The 19947-nt window shown below is 39.0% G+C and overlaps 1 protein-coding gene across 1 annotated transcript in view; it reads left to right on the forward strand.

Moving 5' to 3' along the window:
* EPHA6 (EPH receptor A6) overlaps positions 1-19947 on the forward strand; it is a gene marked incomplete at its 3' end in the record, with an annotated part of 529988 nt that overhangs the window by 436977 nt on the left and 73064 nt on the right. The window contains exon 13 of the mRNA XM_082011392.1: positions 10231-10357. Within this exon, the coding sequence (XP_081867518.1) occupies positions 10231-10357 (127 nt within the window). The remainder of the gene's footprint in view (positions 1-10230; positions 10358-19947) is intronic.

Genomic DNA, 19947 nt, shown 5'->3' on the forward strand with positions numbered 1-19947 from the left:
AAATTTCTTATGCAGAATAACTAGGAAAAAATTACCTTTCCTTGTAAAATAAAATTTTCAAGTGCACACAATCTCTCTAAGATACAGCAAAAAAGGAAGATTTTAAGCATCTTTTATACCATTTTTAAGACTATTTGGGACAAATATATGATGCAGTTTGTTCAGTTTCTTAGAGAGCTTTTCCTAAAGTGTGTTTTGATTGAAAGTAACCAACGTGCTCACACATACTCAGAAAACCCATTTAGTTTTCATGAGTAATGTTTGTAATTTAGGATGAGATGAATTCTTGTTTTAAATGCACAGCAGAGTTTATTCTTAGGTGAAATAAGGGGGATGTGCCATGCTTGACCTGCTGTTCACAGGCAGAGAAGGACTGGTGGGAGATGTGATGGTCGGAGGCCATCTTGGGCTTAGCGACCATGACATGACAGAATTCTCGATTCTTGCTGAAGTAAGGAGGGGGGTCCGCAAAACTGCTACCATGGACTTCTGGAGGGCAGACTTTGGCCTGTTCAGGTCACTGGTTGAGAGAGTCCCTTGGGAGACCGTCCTGAAGGGCAAAAGGGTCCAGGAAGGCTGGACAGTCTTCAAGAAGGAAATCTTACAGGCGCAGGAGCAGGCAGTCCCCACGTGCCATAAGACGAGCTGGCAGGGGAGGCGTCCTGCTTGGCTGAACAGGGAGCTTTTGCTGAGACTCAGGAAAAAAAAGGAGAGTTTATCACATTTGGGAGAAGGGGCAGGCAACTGAAGAAGAGTACATGGATCTTGTTAGGTCATGCAGAGAGAAAATTAGAAAGGCAAAAGCTCAGCTAGAGCTCAATCTGGCCACAGTCATAAGGGACAACAAAAAATGTTTTTACAAATGTATTAACAACAAAAAGAGAGCCAAGGAGAATCTCCATCCTTTAGATGCAGGGGGGAACATTGTCACCAAGGATGAGGTAGAGGCTGAGGTACTTAATGCCTTCTTTGCCTCAGTCTTTAATAGCCAGTCCAGGTATCCGCAGGGTATTCAGCCCCCTGAACTGGAAAACAGGGATGGAGCGCACAATAACCTGCCCATAATCCAGGAGGAAGCAGTTAAGGACCTGCTAAGCCACCTGGACACCCACAAGTGCATGGGGCCTGATGGGATCCACCCGAGAGTACTGAGAGAGCTGGCAGAGGAGCTTGCCAAGCCACTCTCCATCATTTATCAGCAGCCCTGGTTAACAGGGGAGGTCCCAGACGACTGGAGGCTTGCCAATGTGACGCCCATCTACAAGAAAGTCCGGAGGGAGGATCCTGGGAAGTACAGGCCTGTCAGACTGACCTTGGTACCAGGGAAGATTATGGAGAGGTTCATCCTGAGGGTGCTGACAGTCCATGTGCAGGACAACCAAGGGATCAGGCCCAGCCAGCATGGGTTCATGGAAGGCAGGTCCTGCTTGACCAACCTGATCTCCTTCTATGACCCGGTAACATGCCTAGTGGATGCGGGAAAGGCTGTGGATGTTGTCTACCTGGACTTTAGTAAAGCCTTTGACAGCATCTCCCACAGCATTCTCCTGGAGAAACTGGTGGCGTGTGGCTTAGACAGGTGCATTCTTCACTGAGTAAAGAACTGGCTGGATGGCCGAGCCCAGAGAGTTGTGGTGAATGGAGTTAAACCTAGTTGGCGGCCAGTCACAAGCGGTGTTCCCCAGGGCTCAGTACGGGGGCCAGACTTGTTTAATATCTTTATCAATGACCTGGATGAGGGGGTTGAGTGCTCCCTCAGTAAGTTTGCAGGCGACACCAAGTTGGGTGGGAGTGTTGATCTGCTGGAGGGTAGGAGGGCTCTGCAGAGGGATCTGGACAGGCTGGATCGATGGGCTGATGCCAATTGTATGAGGTTTAATAAGGCCTAGTGCCGGGTCCTGTGCTTTGGTCACAACAAGCCCAGGCAAGGCTACAGGCTTGGGGAGGAGTGGCTGGAGAGCTGCCTGGCAGAAAAGGACCTGGGGGTGCTGTTTGACAGCCGGCTGAATAAGAGCCGGCAGTGTGCCCAGGTGGCCAAGAAGGCCAACAGCGTCCTGGCCTGTATCAGAAATGATGTGGCCAGCAGGAGTAGAGAAGTGATTGTGCTTCTGTACTCAGCACTGGTGAGGCCGCACCTTGAATACAGTGTTCAGTTTTGGGCCGCTTACTATAAGAAGGACGTTGAGGTGCTCAAACGTGTCCAAAGAAGGGCAATGAATCTGGTGAGGGGTCTGGAGCACAAGTCTTATGAGGAGCAGCTGAGGGAACTGGGGTTGTTCAGTCTGGAGAAGAGGAGGCTGAGGGGAGACCTTCTCGCTCTCTACAACTACCTGAAAGGGGGTTGCGGCAAGGTGAGTCTTGGTCTTTTCTCCCAAGTAACTAGCGATAGGATGAGAGGAAATGGCCTCAAGTTGTACCAGGAGAGGTTTAGTCTAGATATTAGGAAAAATTTATTTACGGAGAGAGTGGTCAAGCATTGGAACAGGCTGCCCAGGGAGGTGGTGGAGTCACCATCGCTGGGAGTGTTCAAAAAACATGTAGATGTGGCACTTCCGGGCACGGTTTGGTGGGCATGGTGGTGTTGGGTTGATGGTTGGACTTGATGATCTTGAAGGTCTTTTCCAACCTTAATGATTCTGTGATTCTGTGAAATGACCAAGAGTGGCTATGTAACAGCACTCAAAAAATGAAGTAACTGGTCACTCTTTGATGCGTGGTGTTGCAGTCAAGTTCCAGTTGACCTTTCTTCTTCAAGCCACTATCCTGACAGAACTAAAGTTAAATCTGGATCATCTTTTGGAGTGAATGAAATAGTGAAGTGAAATAGTTACTCAGAGACAGACAAAAGGAGCTCTGGATTATTCCAAGTATGTGGGCAGCTGCATCGCAGACTGAGAATGTGGTTGAAGCTCATTGCAGCTCCCTTCTAAACAGGATATACAACTTTCCTTTCAATGGGTACATGTCAGGGAGACGTATATACCCAGGTCACATGCAACGACGCAAGTGATGCCTCTCTGTATTTAATGTCTAATCTTAAGAACTAGCAAGAGCACCCAGGTTTTGTAATAGAGATCTTGCTTGGGTGACTATTCCCCAACAGAGATTCCTCTAATCTTCAATGTTTAGACATTGCTTTGAATTTGAAATTGTAAAAATTCATTATCTGAAGGCGTTCTCCCAAATAATTCCATATATTACCTAAGTTTCAGCCTTAAGTGGAGCAGAACAGGTGCAAAGATCTTTTCCTGTTTTAGCTGTTGACATGAGTTCCTTCAGAAGGAACTCCAGTCTCAGTGGTTAAAAATACCCCAGTGAGCAGCCTGCAGCTGCATCCCTCCAATAGAAGTTTATATTTTGTTTTCCTGCTTCTTCTATTCATATACCTTGGCATCATGGTAAATCTACTAACATAAATGATGTAATTTCCACTGTAGTTGTTTCCCGGGAGATGTGTCAGGAAACATCTGTTTCTACCTTAATTAGTCAAAGTCTAAATGGACTGGCAAATGAACATGTTCTAAGTTTTACGTTGTCTATATATTTAAAATATTTAAGTATTCTAATAGTACTTTCCACTTCAAGTTAACATTCCAAGCTCTATACTTTACAACAGTGAGATTAAAAATTCAGCTGCTTTAAAAATTGCTCAGACTAAGGCAGATAAAAATGTACGAGTTCTTGAAAGAATTCTTTCTCTGGGATGATGTCATTTACTCAAGTGGAATCTGGGGAAACAAAATTAGATCACCGTTTCAAAATTTGCTGCTGAACATTAGAGCACAAATTTCCCTCTGCACATCAAAATGCATTTCATACAGGCTTTGGTTTTACTAACTTAGGTACCCAAGAGCAGAATTTAGCCTTGAAAAGTTTTCACTGTATTATTTGTAAGGTAATGGAAATATCCCCATGATTTGGTCGGACCAGAGGTCCTTTCCAGCCTCAACCATTCTGTGATTCTGTGATTCCAGTAGGGGTATGCACACTCATTTTTGTTAATTGCTGTTGTGCTCTAATATTTTATGATATGTATTGCAAAATATTGTTTAGTGATCTTAAAAATTAGATTTTCATAAGTTACAGGGGTAAAAATTTAGGCATACCACTCTATACCACCTTTGCTTGTGTGTCAAAAAGCTCTCAAATAAACTATTGCAAGCATATTCTAAATCTCCAGATTAGTGCATTCAAAATAGTTAAAATTAATTTTATAGATCCATGCTTTCTAAATGTACTGAAAAGATGATCAAACAAATTTATCAGGGATAAATTTTAGCCCTGCTTCTTGATGGTTTTTTTTTCCAGCCGAAGTCAAACCTTTTGAATGCTCTACAAAATCTGACATCATAATTTCAAAGTTTTATAAAGCCGTTCCTCATGAAAACCTTCCATATGTTCCCCCATAAAAAAATATGAAGTAATGTACAATTTCTTGCGGTCTAGGAAGGATAAATCAATAAAATCATGTGAGAGAAGAGTCAACTCGTTTTCAGTACTTTCCATAATGGGTATATTACAAAAAATTTTGGAAAAAATGCTCTAACCCTTCTTCTAGTTTCCCTGAGGAAACACTAGTAATAATAAAAAACAGTTTTTATTTTAGAATGGAAGATGCTTGTAACAGAAGCCAACCTTCTCCCAGACATTGAGGGATAACATTGGGTAATTCCCCTATTCAGAAGCAGGAAAATTCTCTCCATATTCTGTTCTCCAGTATTTCATTACTAAATATTACAGTCCTGCCTTCATGAGAGTGCAGTTATGAGTGAAAACATCCTGCAGTCATTCAGTTTATTCCTGCCAAACTGAACACAAAAGCTCATTATAGCCCTTTGACTGACTTCCCCAAAGCCTTCGTCCCCTGAGTTCCTAAGAAATTTCTTTTGGCTGTATTTTACGATCCCTGTATCAAAAGCATCGAGACAACTGTATAGAAACGTGTATCAGTGGGGTTTTACATTAAATACACTAACTGCATTTTTCCTTCTTTTTTTTCCAAATTCTAAACAAAATCTATGGGAAGAGAATAACAAACTGAAGTCTTCTTTTTATGGTACTAATAAAGGATGGTACTAGTAAGAAGAAACAATTGACAGTAATTGTGACCACTCTAGAACATCTCCTTCTAGTTTATTAAATTAAGGAGCCAAAAAGCTTCTTTTGGATTTCAAGCTCTTAGGTGCTCAAAGATACAGATCACTTGTAATGGTCAATTCCACCTGTAGAAAGCAGTGGATCAGTTTAAAGTGTAATAAATAAGAAACAACAACAAATAATCAGGCTGAAGAGCAGTATGCATCTTCAGTAGACTTTCTAACCTACTTCAGCCAGGTGATTAGACACAATGCAGAGACTGTAGAAACGTTCTCCTTTTTAAAAGCAAATCTCCACAAGCTGCACTAAGATCCTACAAGTACAATTGCTATAGTAAAAGAAAAAAGCTCTTAATTTGCTCCCAGCATGGCTCAGGGACCCTGGCACAAATGGAACAAGCTGATGGCCCTGCCTGCCTGTACCTGCACGATTTAGCAGTTCCAGATCCTATCCCTGCGAGTCCTGTGGGGCCAGGAGGCTGCCGTGGCGTCAGCTCAAGTGCTGCTGATGGTAGTAAGGCAAAGAAGCCAGCAGCTGGCGAAGAGCAAAGGGTGGGATGTGGGCCCCTGAGGATGGCTGGCGCTGCGCTGGCATTCTGTACGTGGGAGCAAAACTGGTGGGAATGTTTGCACTCAAGTCAGCAGGTGTGAGTGGGGATGTGGTGTCACTAACAGAATAAAAATGTGCTCAGTTTCTCTGAAAAAGTCTGAGGGTCTTCTGCTGGAGACTTCTGCAGCAAAAAAATAACGGATCAGGTCAACATTTCTCAGCTTGCGCAGTCCCTGAGAGTTTTAAGGTGCAGGTTAGTTAGTTCCTTTTAATTGCTTTTTACACTGTAGCTTACAAGGGCCCCTCCACAGAGCCCCTCCCCCTCCCATGTTTGACCCCATTCAAACAGAACTTATGTTCACTGTAGTTCATTGTGTTCTACTGGTACTGCACTGGGTGTGTTTGGTGCCATTTTCTTCATTTATCCATTCATTCATCAGTCCGGTACTTGTGTTGATCCACGTGGCAGAACTTTCTCTCTTTTGTAGATGTAAGACTCTTCAGCACTCTCCTTTGTAGAGCTAGGACTCCTCAGCATAGTTAGGTTGCTGCTAGCCCTTAGCCATGGAATGTGCCTTTGCTGTCGGGAGAAATGGCCGTTCCAGCATGCTGTCACGATGCAAGTGCTAATAAATGTGTGTGAATTAACGTATGTGCTCTGGAGCTGAACTAAGCAGAATTATTTCCTTTACCCACCTATCTAGTCTTGCCCTTCTGCTCTGTCTGATAATACACTACTAAAGCCACGCCAGTTTAGGATGCTATACCAGTGATTACCCTATCAAATTCTACCACTTGTGGGATGATATTCCCCTTGGAACAAAGATGAAGGAGGAAGGCAGGCTAATTGATTCACCACTCCCCCACTGCCTCTGAGCACAGGCACTTAGCTGTAATAACTGTGAAACAGAAGAATTTACGCTGAGTTATAAACGAGTAGCACAGAACTCAGTAAATGGTGGATACTTCATGAACTGTCAGCTCTTCAGAGTACTGCAATATAGTTTTACTGTTTCAATGTACTTTTCCAACTAATATCTGTAACTAACATATTTTTCCATGTTAAGGTGGCATGATGTTCATAGCGTATAACTATGGAAAGGGGACAGGTTGGGTTTTTTTCTTAATAAAACCATGCCAAGCTACTAAATAACAGCTGTAATTCAATGCATTCAGGAATAACGGCTTAATATCCATCTCTCCTTTTCCCAGTTTAGAACCAGTAAGACCTTTTACTGAAAACTCTTCCCATTAGTGTAACTCCAGCCCACTGCTAATATAATGTGTGTTAATTTTTACACGGAACAACGGAAAGGGTGTAAAGCACTAGTCTCTGTGTAATGCGCACTTCACAGAATGGCATTTCTCAAGAAAGTTGGCTAGCTAAAGGAATAATATCCTAGCGTCTTGCAAGTGTCCAGTGTGGTTGCTTTAAAGCGATTGTTTAAATTAAGCATTAAGATTACTATTGCTAGCATATGCCTCTAAAAATTAATGTTGCTTTTGGAATTTGGAGCGTAAAGCAGCAGGATATAAAGCAGCAGGCACATTTTTGGTGGACTTTTTTTTTAGTTAAGCATGATTCCAATTTGTAAAAAGAAGAAAGACTACATCTTCATTGTCCAATTAAAAAAAAAAAAAACCAAACATGTTCAGATAGAAGGAAATGCAATTCTTTTAATTGATTTCCTCACAGAAGCTTATAATATTTCTGAGCTGGTGCTTTTTCTTTAATAGTATGCTCCCACGTCCCTTCTTCTTTTTTGCCTTAGCAGAGCGCTTTCTCCCTTTCTGTCTTGAAAACAATGTTTTGTTGCAGATTTTCTTCCAAATATGTCATGAATGTTTATGCAAACAAGTGAAAAATTGAGTAAAGCTTCTAAGTTACTGTAAATGTCGAAAGCTCTTATTAGAGCTCTGTCCTTCTGGTGCCGATTGATGGGACTTATGGGAATTAATTTGCTTTCCCAACTACCTGCAACGATAGTCAAATTCCACATATATAGACATGTAATAGAGTATCAAACCCTTTTCACATTGTGCAGGTGATAATATCAAAAGCACCCATTTGTTCATTCTGGGGCATATGCTATATTTTAATTTAGGACCTTGCATGTTTTAACATGAATGGACTTTCAACCTGTCTTTTGTCTGCATCTTTATGTTGCTGGATACTGATCAGGGCTGAATGTTATCAGCCTCATCCTTTTCCAAAGCTGCTTGTGGACTTCTAGAAAAGACTAAATGAGGTCTTATTCTTGTAACTCTATATCCTATTTAATCAGAGACATTTTTAAGGTGACAGTGGACTGTTCGGATGGGATTCAGTTGCCTAAAATGGCACTATATATCTACTCTTAGATACCCAAGTGCTGCTTTGCCTCTTGCTGTCACTCTCAAAGAATACAAATCTCCTGCAGATCTTGTCATGTCTGCCACTCAAATGTGAATGTCTCACATTTTCTACAGTGTCTCAAACGACACAAAGCATTTATGCCTAAGCAACTGAATCCTACCTTTTTCAGTGAGAGAAAAACATTATTTATGTGCATTCGTTTAGTTATTTGCTGCTTATAAAGCCTCAACAATTTTAGCACTTGAGGCATCTTCTTAGTATTCACAGATTGTACTGCTCCAAAATTTGCTGCTCCTTGTTTTTATTTCTGAATATGTACAATACATGAAATAAATTTGGGTTTGTTTCAATTCCTTTCTATAACAAAGTAACTTATTTGTTACACTGCTAGGAAACTGTAGTTATTTGCCATTCAACACCATTTAAATGTAGGAAAATGTCAATGGTGAAGCTCAAGCTGTTTGGCTTTTCTGAAGATTTGTGCATATGGCATGTGACTCACAGTGGGTGTACTTTATGGTTGGTATAATTCATATTTTGAAACAGAGAAGGAAAATTTTGTTTGGGAAGTCATCATATGTTCATTATTTAACCTTCATGTTTTAAGATGTTGTTTAGTACCAAACGTCTTGGAGTTTATGGAACAATTTTCCATTTTAAATGGAATTTCTGTGTATTGCATTCTGGACTCTCTATCCATGATCGCTTTGGAAGATATTTTAAAATGAAAGCCATGGAGTTTGGAAACACTTTGACAAGACAGACAAAGTTAGGCTTTTCTAGAGTGGCCAGAGGGAAAACTTTTATGCCTTATCTTTAACCATCAGGTATAAAAATACTGCATCCAGAACACTAATTAAATTAATTATTTTTCCACGGACTGCAGCAGGTCTAATAACAAATTTAAAGGGCAAGTGAGGAATGTATTGAGGAGAAACAATAGAACTCTTGCTTGAAAATGCAAGAGAAAAATTCAAAGCTCTCTTAGGCTACTTTAAGTTCAGTGAATATATATTTGTGTTTTGAGGCTAAATTTTCCTCATTACATTTTCATTAGTTAAAAAAAATTCCAACTGTTGTATAAATTTTAAGGGGACCATTTATTTTTCTCATTGTATGTAAATATTAAGATATTTTCTATCTCTTAAAAGAACAGCTATGAAATACCTGCAAGATGATGAAAACAAACTTGCCATTGCCTAAATTTTTGGATTGATGCTTGCTTAATGTACTTGCAAAAATACACAAATTATTCTGACTGTCAATTTAAATGTATTGCAAGATGGGACAATCTTGACTCTGTGCTTTTAAGCAAGATGTGTAGAGCTCCCGTTTCAGATCCGTCTTTGAAGCTGGCATTCACTGAGCACTAACATGAGCTAGTTGAAATGATGCCTCTAGATCTTTGTACATATGCTGAAAGCTGAAAGAGTGGATCAAATGATAAAGACTCCCTATTTATCATCACTATAATAGATATGTCACAAGTACTTATTTTAAAAGTGGTGGATGAGATAACTCCTGTTTCCAGAAATAAAACTGTACATTTAGGCAATGAGAAGAACATAGAGTTTGTTTTACTGAAAGCGTAAAATGTGTAAAACTTCTGATGAGAGCAAAGCAGAAAGGGGCCATGTCTATACTCCTGGCTTTTGCCTGCATCATTATATTGACAGGTGTTGGGAGATGTGATAGAAGCTCTGACTGACGTAGCTGCCCTGACCCGGAACTCAGTAATATAACTGCAAATTCTGTTTCCCCTTCTCCCCTTGCCTTACATGACTTTTATCAGGTGGTTTGTCAGGTGGCTTTACAATACTAGTATAAAGCATAACTTTGCTGATATAGCTTCACCTTACTGATCTGTCTTTGATTTGTACAAAAAACTGTAAAATGTTTCTCTGGTAGAGTCATTTGGAATGCATTATGAACATCCAATAGGTGTAATTTGCCTTTAAAATATCAAATTTTTCCATTCCTCCTAGAAGTGCTGGAATTCTCTATTTGCAAAGTATGCAGAAAACAACCTCCTTCTGGTTCAAGCTGTGTGTTGTATGTCTTGGTTAAAAAGCAATCAAAGACTTTTAACTGCTTTTTATAAGATCTGTTCCAGTGAAACCACTGTTAACTTTGCAGAGATTTGATTATTCTTTCTTTAAAAAGTCAACTTTTTTTATCAGCCAAAGAACAAGTCATTTGATTAATGATCATTTTTATCTCTTTGAAAGGATCCTTTCCGACCATTGGGGTGAAGTCTCTTTCGAGATTCCTGAGGGCGGGATTTTTAAATAGCATCCTGGCCTCACATCCAGTGTCAGGGGGTGGATCTTTACCCCCCAGCATTTCCTCTGGTAGGTATTCCAGCCTATTCCCCCACATCAATTTTTCCCTTCATCCCTTGTCCCATCTCTCCACACATCTTAGGGAAACACAATTTGGTATTGGGCATACAGGGTGATGAGGTGTCCCTTCCAATAAAAAGCCACACTGAAAGGAAACGGAGAAGATAAATTACTTTTCAGGAACTAGACGGTTTTCCTGAATCAATGTATAGGAGAAATTGTGCGGGAAACTGTTCTGTAGTTAAGTGGGCAACTTAAATGTTGGAAAAGAAGACCTGGTATCCTCTAATCATGCACTTCATGAAGCATGCCTGTGTGCACCAGGGAAACATAACATTAAAAATGCCTCTATAAAATCCAAGATTTTATGAGACTCTGTGACTCCTTCCTAAAAATTTACGTTCCCTTGCTAAAGCATGGAGGCAAAACAAATTTGGAAAGTCAAAATATAATTATGTATTGATATAGTGTTTAAATCCTTTGTATGCTTCTGTAGTTGCAACTTGTGTCTCATGAAAATCGCCTTAAATTCTTTTAATAGCTTTTATCACAGTTTGAACTACTATAATTCTCTTAAAATGAGTGAGAAAACGCCATTGCCTGTGCTGCCAGCACGGTATTGTGCACTGGCTCTGGCAAGGTCCCCAGCAGAGGCCCAGCTGTACGGTGGCAGGGGGGACCCCGTAGCGTTGGTGTAAGGTTGAACGTAGGCCAAGAATGAGAATGCCCTGCCAGGTAAACGTGCTGCTATCAGATACTGGGCTGAAACGAGAAAGAAGGACAGGTTAGAGGCATCCTTTCCCAGAAAGGCTGTATATGCTATCCATTCTCTTCTGGAGCCATTAAACACCACTTTCCACCAAAGCTAATACAGGAAGAATAAATACATGCATCTTAATTATAGTTAAAACCTAATCCAAGTTCAGTTCTGTTCCTTTCCAAACTACATATTTCTGTGTAAAATTAATCCGTACATAGGCTAATGTCACACTTGTATCCTTTCAAGACATCTTACCTGTAATGTTACTTACAGTTTTTCTTAAAAAGGAAAAATCTCTTATGGTAAAAGTGGGGAGAAAATTGAAAAATTACATAGTGTTATTGACTTGCTATACAAAAGAAATTGTACTACTTCTTTATGCCCAGTTTTACCTACTGCAATAATTATAGGCCTCATTAATAAGAGAGGATTCTTCCTTTTTTTTTTTTAAGTGCTATTATTTCTTTGATTATTTTCTTTCTTTGAATAGAAGTTTCTCAGCAACTTTGGTGTCTTTCCTTATGACTGTTGGGGTATCTTTTGTAAACAGTTTGTAAAATACTTTCTACATTTTTTCTGCTTGGGATATCTCAGAGTGTTTAATAGCCCTTAGGCTATTTTGGCAGTCAGCATCATGATGAGATCGGTATATGTAACCAAACAACTGTGGAAGAGGAAATACTCCAGGCCCCATAAAATTCTGTGTTTTGCGCATAGTGTTACATATAGCATATCACCGATTCTATTAGATTGCAAATGGCTTAACTGCACTCGTGAACTGGCTTCTCACCTACGTACCTACCCACAACTTTATTTTATAAGGTCCTCAGGACTGTTGATTTCTGAGTGCTTGTAAAGCTTTTTATCACACTTTTTAGACTTAAATCATAACTCTCAAATGTGGTTTGTTTAATAAAAGTGGTTCATAATTTCTTGCTATTTAATGTCTTTTACTGAGAATTATGATTCAATCTGATAAAATAATCAAAACTGGGAAAAAATGGAAATGCAGCTACATGATGTGCAACATATACCCTAGCCAGGTAATGGAAATAAATGTTATTGTTTGATCATGTCAGCAACAATGACAAAAAAAAGCCAAGCAGCAACCCTACAGAAAGGGAGAGACTGACCATCTTCTGGAAAGTGAGGATTGCCAGGTAGTTAAAAGCCAGGGAAGAACTGTGATAAATCCAAGGGATGAGATGTGTTCCTTTGAGAAAGAGTGCATGTGAGGTCCGGGTGGCATGAAACACTGCAGTACAAGTCAGAAATTGCTGTTGACAAATGTACCCTAACAATCTTATTTGTAGTGCTGCTATTTAATTCTTCCTTTTTTACTTCATCATATTTCTATTTACATTAAGCACAATCTTAATTCTGAATTGCCTCTCTTTGTTACAGAGATGACCAGAGGATGCCATTTCCATTTCATGATAACTTTCTAAATTGCTAAAACCAGCTTTGCTGTACATGTGAGCAAAAAACCCACACATTTACTGCATTTTTTGTCCTCCCCCCCCCCCCGCAAAAATCTGTTCAAGGCAGTACTGATCTGGCATGTGAGAGACTCAGAACTGAATCTCTTACTGTGCATGACTCAGTGGAAAATATAAGTTCATCCTTGAATCCTTAATCACTTTAGTACAAACAGAGAAGGGATGTACCCTTTGCTCCTTTGTATCGAAAAACACAGAAAAAACTGACCTTTTTTCTGAGTGTTGCTGAGGAACAAAGACACCCAAGGCAACAGTGCTCCAAGAAGACATTTAAGCAGCGATATCTGTGTTATCATGGCAGCCTCCGGCTGTTAGATCAGCAACGGGCAGGCAAAAGCAACTGCCCATTGCAGTCTCGATGCTGTCTCCAAGGCTTTACCCTCTCCCATTAGAAGTGGGAGGGCTGCTGTTTGTGTGCTGCTGCTGGAGGGAAGCATGCTGGGTTGCTGCCTTTGGTAGCACAGTGACCCCACCTCCCTTATCTGAGATGTTGGGCTCATATTGGACTGTAGCTTTCATAAGCCTAAAAGAAGTACTTAATGTTTAATAACTTTGCTGAATTGTAACCTAATTGCTTCACATATAGCTTATGTGTAAGATTTTGGTGAATTTAACTACATGGAAGGCTTAAAATGCCTGCGTTATTCTGCTGTGAGGGTCATTGGGAACAAAGGTAATGAGATGGGTTTTATTTACCAAAACCTTTAACTCAAGTGGCAAATTTACTTCAAAATAGTCCGAAAATTTATTCCTTACTAAAGACAAAATGCTTTTACATCTTTTTTTCTGCAAAATCCCCCACAGATGTGTTCAGTGAAACACAGAACTAAACTGGAAAGCCTGGTATAAATAAGTATCTGGAGAACAGCTTGGCAGGGCAACGTAGCTGTTGGTTTCCTTTTTTTCCCTTTCTACTTTTCACTCAATAATTGGGGGGAGTATATTTCTTTTACCATTGCACTGAGAGCTGTTGTTCAGTTTTATGTAATTTGGTGTCTGCTTTTGCACTGTGCAGAGGTTCACTTATGTAAAAGGTATCCTCATTTAGCCAACTTAATACAAAGATTAATTTGTGTTGCTGCCATGGGGTATTACATCTTTCTGCATAAATGGATTGCTTCAAATGTAGGTGTTTTTTAAGCCTAGACATAACTGTGCTAATGTAATAGTGCTTATATTTGACAGTTGCATCAAAAGTTTGTCACTGATATACGGCCATTTCCCTAGAAGCAAAGCTTTCAGCAGGCCTCCAAATATCTATCCTAGATTTTTGCAAAAAACAAGCCCATTTTCAGACAATAGCTTCCTTTTGATTTAGCTATCATTTATGTCACAAATTACTTCATTTCCAGTTATCACACCTGTTAGCAGTACAAATTCTCATGACTTAGTTGATGTCAGTCTATAATGGCAGATGGATTCACATAAGCAATAAGTACTTTTTCTCAAGCGCGATTCTTGCATATATGAAATAGAATTCTTAAACCACTCAGCAGTTTACACTCCTCGTCATAATTAACACTGGCACAAGCTGTGGAAGCTTACCCCTTCTTTCATCATTACACATGCACACATAAACATACACATATATACACATATTGTGAAAAACCAAATCACTGAATTGCCAGTGCTGCAGCTATTTGTTCAAATTCCAGTCCTTCCAAACTAAGTACGGTGTTGTTTGCTCCATTTTGGGGAAATTCTTAGCTTACTACCCTTGCTGTGTATTGGCAGCTCTTGATTTCAGTCATGTGTAAAGGGTTTGTTATGTAAATGCATACCTATATTGCCTGGCACAAGTTACAGATAGAAAAATTTATGATATGCTGTTGTCTTTGAAGAGTGTCAGACAGATTGTTAAGCTTGCTGAGTAGGAAAGGAAGGGAGGGAAAGCAAACACGATTCCTACTGTTTCTTTCAAGCTAAACTCCTTTCCTGAGTTTTTCTGCCGACAAGAACAACTAGAGATGGGCGTCAGGCTATGAGAAACTACGGAAAAGTTCCTGCTAAGTGAACTTCCTAGACCCTCTTCATACTGTTCAGCATTCAAGCTACCATTAGCAGAAGAGTGGGAAAAAACATCAAAATTATTCTTTACACACCTTTCTATGAACATCAGTGCTGCAATTTGCTTGTGAATCTTCTGATCTCCCCATGTAGTCAGCAGCTGGATCATTGGCCCCTATTTCACTCACAGAGCACCTCTCTGAAGCTTCTGTGAAAGTATCTTGATATGACTTTTTTAATGAAGTCTAAGCATCAGTTATTTCCTACCACTTATTTTGCAAGGGTTAATTATCCAGCTCTTTTACATTTTAGGAAAATGGAAGCAAAGAAATTAAGCTTGATAAAACAATCCACCCCTGTGAACCTCAAAAAATATATGCGAGAAACGAGGATGCACTTACTCTCCAGAAATTTAGAAGTTATACAGAACAGTTTGCTCATTGCTGTCTTGGACTAGGTAATAATGGGACTCCTCTTCCACATAAAGTACATTATGGAGAGGATATCCCCTTTTCAGTGTTTTACTGCCTGGTTGTTTCTGACTGTTTGTCTAACATACAGTGTAATGTACACATTTATTACAGAGAGCTGCTCAAAAATCTCAGACATAAATGTAGAATACTAAACCAGATGATTACCCATTTTGTTTTCCCCAAAATTAATATTTTATTACAATTTCCAAATGCACCTGAGTGAGCCCATTATTCTCGATATTGTATAAACTGACAATTGAAAGCAAATTGTATTGACAGACCCTTGTTGAACAAAATTACTCAACAAGAAGAACCATCAAGGACCAATTGTTCATAGTGAAACTCAACTATAATTATGTTATTCCAATAATGAGAAAATTAACTTTTTTTTTTTGTTAATGCATTTTTCCCTACTCTGGGTTCCAGCATCTAAACTGCTGTATTTTTTGTTAAATTAAAATTGTGAATCCTTTCTGGGTGACTAATAAATTGATTCTTTTATTGCATATGCATTTTCTAGGCTGAGCCATATGGCTTTTCCAGTTTATTCTTTCCAGTCTCAGTGCTATTTCACTGGCATGTCTAGCCTTTAATACCCTACAACTAATACATAATGACATGTATTTTCAGAGGACAGAAGTTCAAATGTATATGGACTTTTCCATTAGGCAGGCAGGAAGTACTTCAAAACCAAAATATGGATGAGCAGTAAGCGACACAAATAGTGAGAAAAACCTTTTTTTGCACTGGTCAATTAGGGTTTAGCTTGAAATGTAGAACTGGGATTAAGCTCTGAGTGTAGGACATGATAAAAGGAGGTCTTCATTCCCTAGCCTTGCTAAATAGCTCACTTCATGCTCCGATGGTTGTTGTAAACAATTCCAAATATTTTAGCCCTAGAAGTTCAGAAAAGTTTATTTGCATATGTGGTCATTTTTACATAATACACAGTACTATTGCATTTTTTTTAAAATCTGACTATAGAAAATGTGGTAATTTATTGTAACAAGGGTGTGAATTGAAGAAAGTTGCTGTTCATTACTAACAGGAGCAGAAAGATAGGAAGACAAGAGCTGGAGGAGCCTGAAGGATACACAGAGAAAGCTATTTATAAATACACTGCACACAGCTATTCTTTGTTTCAAGGTGAAAGGAAAAAAAAATTCTGAACTCCCTTTTTAGCCTAGCAGTAAAGTATTCGATATGAAAGCAGATTCAGAATTGTTTGACTTTTTGTGATGTGGGAGACAGAGGGAACAGTTAACTTGAATAATGTTCAGGGTTTTTTGGTCTGTTTTAGGTAGAAAGGTAGTGTACCTTTACCAAATTCAACTTGCTGAAGTACCATTCCGAGGCCCAAATACTGTGTATGGAAATAATCTGCTTAATTCTGGATTTTGCACGCTGATATTCAGCAAGACTGTTCAGGTGCCTTATACAGTTGGTGAAGACTAGAGAATTCTGGACTGACTCATATGACCTGTTTGTGATGCATAGTTATATAAATTTGACTCCTTCCTTTGAAATGCCTTTTCTTTCTCAGAAGAAGTCTAGATATTGCTAACTATGGAGATGCCTCCACAGTTACAAGAGTTAAGTTATGGGAGATGATTGCTTTTGGTTTTCTTTTTTATGTGCCAATGAGTTTCCATGTTTTTCTTATTTCTTCAAGATGTATATTCTTGTCTAAAAACCCCTGCATCTAAAGTTTGCTGCTTGACCTATCTTCATTGTAACTCTTGGCTTTTCTTCATGACCAAAGTCAGAGTTGAAGGGATAAGCCTGAGAATGTGTGCCTGCATGTCCTGAAGTTACAAAACCTCAAAGAGAAATAAGAAAAAACCCAGTGAACACGAGATTGCAAAAATGTCACAGTGTTAAGTTCATAATTTATTTGCTGAAGCCCTGACTCATGATGTTTTGTTTTCTTAATCTTGGATTTAGCAACTCACACGTTACAACTGAAGCTTCCTTTGTGGATTCCAGAAACTTCAGGAGTATTAGTATGTGGCGTCCATTGCTTCTTGAAATGAGAAATTATGCCTTTCTTCATGTGTAGAAAAGCAGCAAGATAAACAATGAAGGACAAGGTGGTGGCTCATCATTTTTGTGTAGCTCAGAAGTTTAAAGTTTATGAAGACCAAAGGGAAATAGGAGCAAAACATGTATGCTGAAATAGTAAATGGAAAAAATACATCAAGGATATTCTAAAGTGCAAGATGTGTCAGAATCTTATAAAGATCACAATCAGGCAGAGTAATGAATAATCAAAAAACGCCCTGACATTTTAGAATAGGATTAAAATAATACCTAAACCATGTCATTATATTATGAAAGCACAAAAACATGTTTTACTGTAACCTTATATATGCAATTTTTCACTTTGCTCATTTTCAAACCTCTGTTGTAGCTTACAGCTTCTAAATATAACACAGCTATGATAATGGGTAAATTCACAATAGAGATTAAATAAGTTCATGTTCCATAAGCACCTGTCGTGTATCAGGGCATACTGTGTATTGATGAAGGGCAGAAGCCCCTGATACACCAACTTAATTTTGTTTAAATTCCTTTACGTGCTCTGGGGTCAATACAGCAAGTGATCCTTGATGCAGTTAGGCTCTGTGGACTGATTTTGAACCAAGGAACACCCCTTGCTCTTTCCACAAGAGGATGTAGAGTGGTATGAACATTGAAAATGTGAAGAGTAACTTAAGGGTGGAATGTCATTAGATTAAGTGAAATATGCTGAAATTTAGTTATCAAAAAGGTGAGGTGAATTGTTTTGGTTAATCTAACTGAGCAAAAGTATCTCTCTTAAACTGAATACGAACAGAATCTGTTATTTATTATAATTTGTTGTTGTTGTTCTTTGCTTCAGTGCTAAAGTGAAAGTGCTGGAATTTTTAGGGTTGTAAGTCAAATGTCAAGCAATATCAATCTTATGCCAGAATCAGTTCTATTAAAAACTTACTTCCCCCTCCAGTACATAATCAAATCAAAACTGAGTGACCAAATTTTTTGTGGCTGGTCATTAACAAATTACCTATTCTCGCAAAGAATCTAGTCTACATTCTCCCTCCTACTTATACACTATGATAAAGACTGCCTTTATTGCTGGGATTTCTTGGTTTAAATTGGGATGATATAACCTTGTGTTTGAGATAGAACGGTCAAAAATGCAATCCTTGAGCTCTGTTCATTGTTCTGACTTGTGAGTTTGTCATCTCTTAAAACCTATTTCAAGTCAGTATAAGGTGGTCCTTATAAGGCATGGAGATGACAGAGTGGTTCCAGGGTACGTGACCAAGATTTTGATGCAAACATGAGCTGTTGTAATGATCTGTGGAAACTGACATAATTCAGATTATTTTTTAAGGTAAATCAGTTTATCCCAAGAGCCCAGGCTGGCACACTGCCCTCTCAGGATGAGGGGAATGTGAAGACAATGCAAACCCTCTTCTTGCACACTTTCTGCAGATACGGTGGTTCCCATAGCTTTTTCTTGCAAGGTGAGGACTTGGTTTTTGTGATACCTCAGCCAAGTCACTTTGCCTCATCTCTTTTCACCATACATAGCATGGATTTATCTGTTTATAGATTAGTATTTGAAAAAGAGTGTAAGACTCTCAAATGAGATGCATTAGATGTACTTAGAAGAGTTCATGCAGCAGCTTTCAGAGCTGGTTTACAAATGTACCAGCTCTTGTTACCCTCGATGTGTACATCTGAATTCTAATAAGCCATCTCACCCTAATAATGAAGGTGTTTCTTTTTTATTTCTGCTTCTAACATTCATGTAAACATAAGCAGCACTTTTTTTTTCATCCATATTTTACTTGTAATACTAACAAATATGTAGAAAGAGATAATACAGAGAACCAACCCAACACATGGAAACTTCAAGAAATGCAATTTTTTTAAAAAGGTATGTGGCCCGAAAGTATAAATGCAGAAAATATAAAAATTTGGGCCAGTTATTATATTTCTATGGTATAATTTTAGCCACTATTTTTCCCTCAACTACCCAACCTCCAACTAGTGACAAACAACTATTTGTTGTGCTTTTACCCTCTACTGCACTCCATTTACTCCTCTTATGGAAAGACAAGAATAAGAAGCCAAATAATCGAAAAGGTGCAATTGCTTTCTCATTACAGTTCCACTCTTCTTTCCTCAAAATCTTCCAGAATACCTTTTGTAGGCAACACTGGAGGATTGATGTGGATTAGGGGTTGCAGAAGCAGCATGCCAGCAACTGCTAAAACTTCTGTTGTCCAAGGCACGTTGTCCCTTTGTCATATGAAAAACAAGAGAACTGTTCGTAGTGCTTGTTGTTGCAAGAGGGGTAGGCCAGAGGATTTGAGAAGGTATTTTAGGAGTATACATGCAGATGTTTCCTGGCTTCCAAATCATATCACCAGGCATAAATTCCTTCCAGTGGGTTACCAGATAGTGAGTGTAAAAGTATTCAATATAAAATTACAGATAAACAGCTCAGAGAACTGTTTTTGTGTGATACAGTAAATCTTCTTCAGCTAGTAGTGACGGCTATACAGCCCTAGTTTGCTAAATAATAAACAGTTAACTTATGCTCATTCATGTATTTTGTATCTTTATCGTTTGATTTTGTGAAGGTATCTTCCCTTGACTAAACTAACTTAACTAGTGAAGAGTGTTGTTACAGATACATGAAAATAGAAAGAGCACTAACAGCAAGATAAGTAGGCTATGTCTATGTGATTTGCTGCAGCAGCAGGATGCATATATGTTAGTGCTATCCTGTTGGCAAACTCTGGCTTCTGAAGTCTCAAGGAGGTTGGAACTGCAACTTCTATTTTTCGAGGCTTCTTGGAACGCAGGT

The sequence above is a fragment of the Phaethon aethereus genome, assembly GCF_964289735.1.
Source record: "Phaethon aethereus genome assembly, chromosome: 1".
Classification (NCBI taxonomy): Eukaryota; Metazoa; Chordata; class Aves; order Phaethontiformes; family Phaethontidae; genus Phaethon; species Phaethon aethereus.